General features: G+C 37.9%; 1 protein-coding gene across 1 annotated transcript; it reads right to left on the minus strand.

Annotated features, from left to right (window-relative positions):
- Positions 1-1,131: 1,131 nt before the first annotated feature.
- On the minus strand, positions 1,132-4,248 carry SIKE1 (suppressor of IKBKE 1). The gene is made up of 4 exons (XM_010295645.1): positions 4,104-4,248; positions 3,878-4,020; positions 1,623-1,736; positions 1,132-1,221 (listed from the first exon to the last, which is right to left on the minus strand). The coding sequence occupies exons 1-4, from the start codon at positions 4,246-4,248 to the stop codon at positions 1,132-1,134; spliced, it is 492 nt and encodes a 163-aa protein (XP_010293947.1).
- Between the last annotated feature and the right edge of the window lie 78 nt (positions 4,249-4,326).

Raw genomic sequence — 4,326 nt, forward strand, 5'->3', positions numbered from 1 at the left:
ATTCTCACTTGGGAAACAGTGGCATAAAAAGTTAAACTAATATTGTAAATTAGATGTTTACTGTTCCTGGAAGATTATTCTTTGATCACAGGTAAGAAAGAAATCGTTGTATAAAAATGTCATTTAAAATCACAATACTGATAAATTCCTACAACACTGCAATTCTTAATTTAATTCAGTATAGGATCCTGCAATCTGTCACTAGACTTACCTGTGATGTAACATTAAAAATATGTCTACATGGTTGGTTTTGGCTTAGTTTTGAGGCAGACCTCAGCTCACTCTTCCTGCAGTCCAAAGAGGTGGGAGGCCAAAGAGTTTTGATCTGAAAGTGCTGTGCTCTGTGCAAGGTTTGAGTGCACTGCCTTCAAATCAGAGCTAGCCAGTATCCTCATACCTTGGAGCACAGCGAAAGCTTGAACAGTCTATCCGTAAAAAAAAAAAAATTTAGTCACATATGCAATGTCCTTCAAAAATGCACCGGTATCAGAAAGGGTCATCCACTCTGATTTTCACCCACAAAACAAGGTAAAGCATGCTTCTTACACAAGTTACCACTTAAAGTGCTCTATTAGCATCTGCTGCTCCCTTGATCTGCTTCTAAGCAGTTGTCCAAGTAACAATGTTAACCCAACCAAATACTGAGTGTCAGCTCTTCAAAGCAAAACAAAAGCTTCGCATGCCTGCTTTATGCAGGCAGAGCAAAATGTGTACCTACCATTTACAACATAGTTTTTGAATAATCTCTTGTTCCTTCTATCAAATAAAATAATCACAACCTGTATTACGTTCTTTAGCTGCTGTCAAGGTAGATTTAAGTGCCATCTGCACAGCTGGAATTATTAAAGCTCAAAATAACAAACAGGAGAGGACATAAACTGATATCACATCACAAATACTTCACTGTTAAGCATCTGTATGCTGCAATTACTAAGATGGAGCAGCAATGCACGCCTTTGCCATCAAGAGTGTATAATCTCAGGAAACTGCAGAGAAAACAGCCTGTACATTTTGAAAGGTAAAACAAACATACAAGGAAACACCTGAAAGAACAAATCAAAGCCCATCCTTGTAGGGTAGTTTCATAATAGTCTCTGAAGTCACGATTTGGAGATAAGCTTATTTTGTGATCTAAGCTTCACAGTCAGGCAGATCTTCTCTCCCCACCTCAAAAGATTCTTTGCTGATTGACAACAGTTCACGCAGCTCTTTGTTTTCAAGCTGCAAAATCAATATTTTTGCTGAAATAGAAATGAGCTAATTCACAATTAAAGGACTATAATAGTAATGAGCTAAGTCACAATTGACAATCTTTCAATAGCCCCACTCCCTTCACAGCTAAATAAAACACTGATTTTGTAACATAAGGATTAATACAGTGCTAGCAAGAGGGGAACCACATCATTTAAACCTTATCTTTTGCTTCTGGCTTCATATATATAACACAAACATCAAGAACTTGAAAATGAACAGATCATGTTCTGCATTTCCTGACCCCACCCCCAAATTTTTTATTGTTATAAATCCTTTATACATACAAACATAAAAAGTCCAGATTACCCTGGAGAGTCTAGAGACTCCCAAAGCTTGATCTATCCTTAGCAATTGTTATCTGTTCTTACCTCCAACTGAGCTAGTTTCTCCTGAACTTTAAAGAACTGATCATCATCAGCTTGAATAGCTTTTCTCATCACCTCTCCCATCTCACATATTTTGTCTATTTGACTTTCAATTTCCTGAAAGACATAAAGTAACATATTCAATATGTTCAGGCAAAAGCAGCAGTAAAAATTTATCACTTCTAAATTAATTGCTTTAATTTTCTTTAATTATTTTCCTGTTTTGAATTTTAACCCTTTCTTCCCAAGCACTTGCAATTCTTTCTAATTTGTATAATATTTAAAGACAAAAAACATGTATCTTTTTGTCCTTTATCATGACTCATCAATGAAAACAGTGAACAAAATTACAGTCAGCAAGACAAGGTACCCGTACTTACTAAGATGGAAATAATTTCAAGTGTGACAAGGACTGAGACAACAGGTTCAGGTTCATGTGAATGATTAGTATGCAGCAAATTTTATATTGTTTTATTAGAAAAGCCTCACTCTGAACTTATAAGAATGCTGGATGTAAAAGCAAATGAGATTTCACGACTAACTAGTCTTGAAAACTACTCTTGATTTCAAGACTAACTAGTCTTCACTAGTGTGAAGTAAACAGCCTCATCTTAGAAGGAAACCAAGCAAGGAAACTAAAATAAATTAATATCAGAGCCTCCTGAGGCAGTTTTTACAGAATCTGTCTAGATACAGCTCTAATCCTTTGGAAGATGCATTTTGTTGAAGTTCAGAAATTCACATATAATGAACGCTGAAAAATTCCAACAGGTAATGTAGTGATCGTTCCCATGTGAAGAGCATTCCATTTCAAAGTACAGTATTTATGGAGAAACGCCAATGAGCAAACATTAAAATGTCAGTAATTGGCAAGAAGTAGCAAGACAAGAATTTGGAAGCTTTTGAAAGACTTTAACATAACGTAAAAATATAACCACTTTGGGGAATATGAGATAATGTTACAGGGTAGAGTTTCTTTTCTTTAAGTGTAAGTAGTTATTCCCCTGCCGCTGGTAGATAAATGTATCACCAGAGCAGAGAATTCAGCTTTGAATTCCATTATTCAGAAATTATGTAAACAAATTAGAGCATCTAGAAGAGAGCTGGAGGAACAAGAAAGACTTAGATAATTTAATCTGGGAAGAAATTTTTTTTTTTTTCTAAACAGAAGGATGGGTATAATAAGAATATAGCTCTTTAGAAGATATTAAAAGGTTGTTATTATTCTGTGGGTAGGAAAAAACTCATGGACTTAATCAGAGGTACAGCATATTTTGCCTAGATATTGAGATAGTCTAGGTACATTCCATCAAAGATTCCTCCAGAGTTTCTTCAGCTTTGCTTTTCCATGCCATTAAAATGGAGCAAAAGCAGTGCCCGAGAATAATGTCATTAGTTTTGTTCAAATGTTAAGTTTTGATAAACAGCAATTCATGCACCTAAGCAAGCACTGAAAGCAAGATATTACTACACTACTTAACTTCAGAAGACCTAAGCAACACAAAACAGAGGACTAATGAGTTGCCATATATCAGTGCAAAGATATTTGCAAAGAGTTAGGCTGGCTCCAATTCCAATTCAAAAAACACAAGATGAGATGTCACTAGGTTGAACCAGCTTGCTGTTCTCTAATCACATAAAAATGCACTTTAACAAATGCCTAACTTAATTCATAAGCCTTAAATAGAGACTTAAGTGTTATTATATTGTTATTAGACACCTAAACATAAAACAGGCAGCAGTTATCAGTAGGCAGACCTTAAGAGTTCTGAAGTCATTGCACCCAACATGAACAAAGGGACACTTTTAGGCCATTGCAGAGAGTATCTGGATTTAAAAACATTTGGGAGTGATGATTTCTCAAGAATTAAACATAATGCAGCTCACAAAGATTTAGGAGGTTCTTCTCCCTTTCTTGCAATTACTGAACAGGAAGCACAACTCTGATGTCTTTGATTTTACTGTGGAGAATGATGTGCATTAACCTTAAACCAGGGAATTTACCACCTAGTGCATAAAGAACAAGCCTTCACCTGGGCTGTGAAAGGGTTACACTTTTCAGTGTCCTCTGTGACAACTGTTACACCCGTGTGCTGTAAAAGGAACAGAGAAAAAAATACCAGCAAAGAGAGACAAGAGTTTCAGAAACTGTATTTTGGAGCAGAGACGTTCAGTGAATGGAAACAAAGTTTGTATGAAAGCAAGCAAAACACAGGGAAGAGGGATCTTGGGCCCTTTCTGTCCCCATCCCACCTTACCAAGGAATTAGTCTGATGAACTTGCAAGACTGGTTCTGCATCTTCACCTTTTCTCCCCTGCAAAAGCTGTAACATCTGTTTTCTGTATTTGCTCATTATAAGCTCTAATGCACCTTGGTGCTCCTCCAGAGAGATCCATAGCTCTGCAAAATACAGTATGTCATTACCACAAACTACAAGCACTTTTTCACAGCAATGATGGGAGATGCTCAGAGGTACTCGGTACCAGCTGCTCGCTTGATTCGTGCTACCCCACCACTCCCCTCCACAGCACAGCCCTGGGACGCGGGCCCAAGGCTGCTGGCTCTCCAGACCCCTCGGTCAGCCGAGAAGCCGTCCTGACGCCAGTAGTCACTTGCACACCGAGGCATCCAGTGACGCCGACAGAAGGTAAAACAGCTGCACTCCCCGGTCCCCTCGAGAAGCCCCCTAGCGCCTAGGCCCCCAGC

Source organism: Phaethon lepturus, unplaced genomic scaffold, assembly GCF_000687285.1.
Source record: "Phaethon lepturus isolate BGI_N335 unplaced genomic scaffold, ASM68728v1 C14002934, whole genome shotgun sequence".
Taxonomy (NCBI): domain Eukaryota; kingdom Metazoa; phylum Chordata; class Aves; order Phaethontiformes; family Phaethontidae; genus Phaethon; species Phaethon lepturus.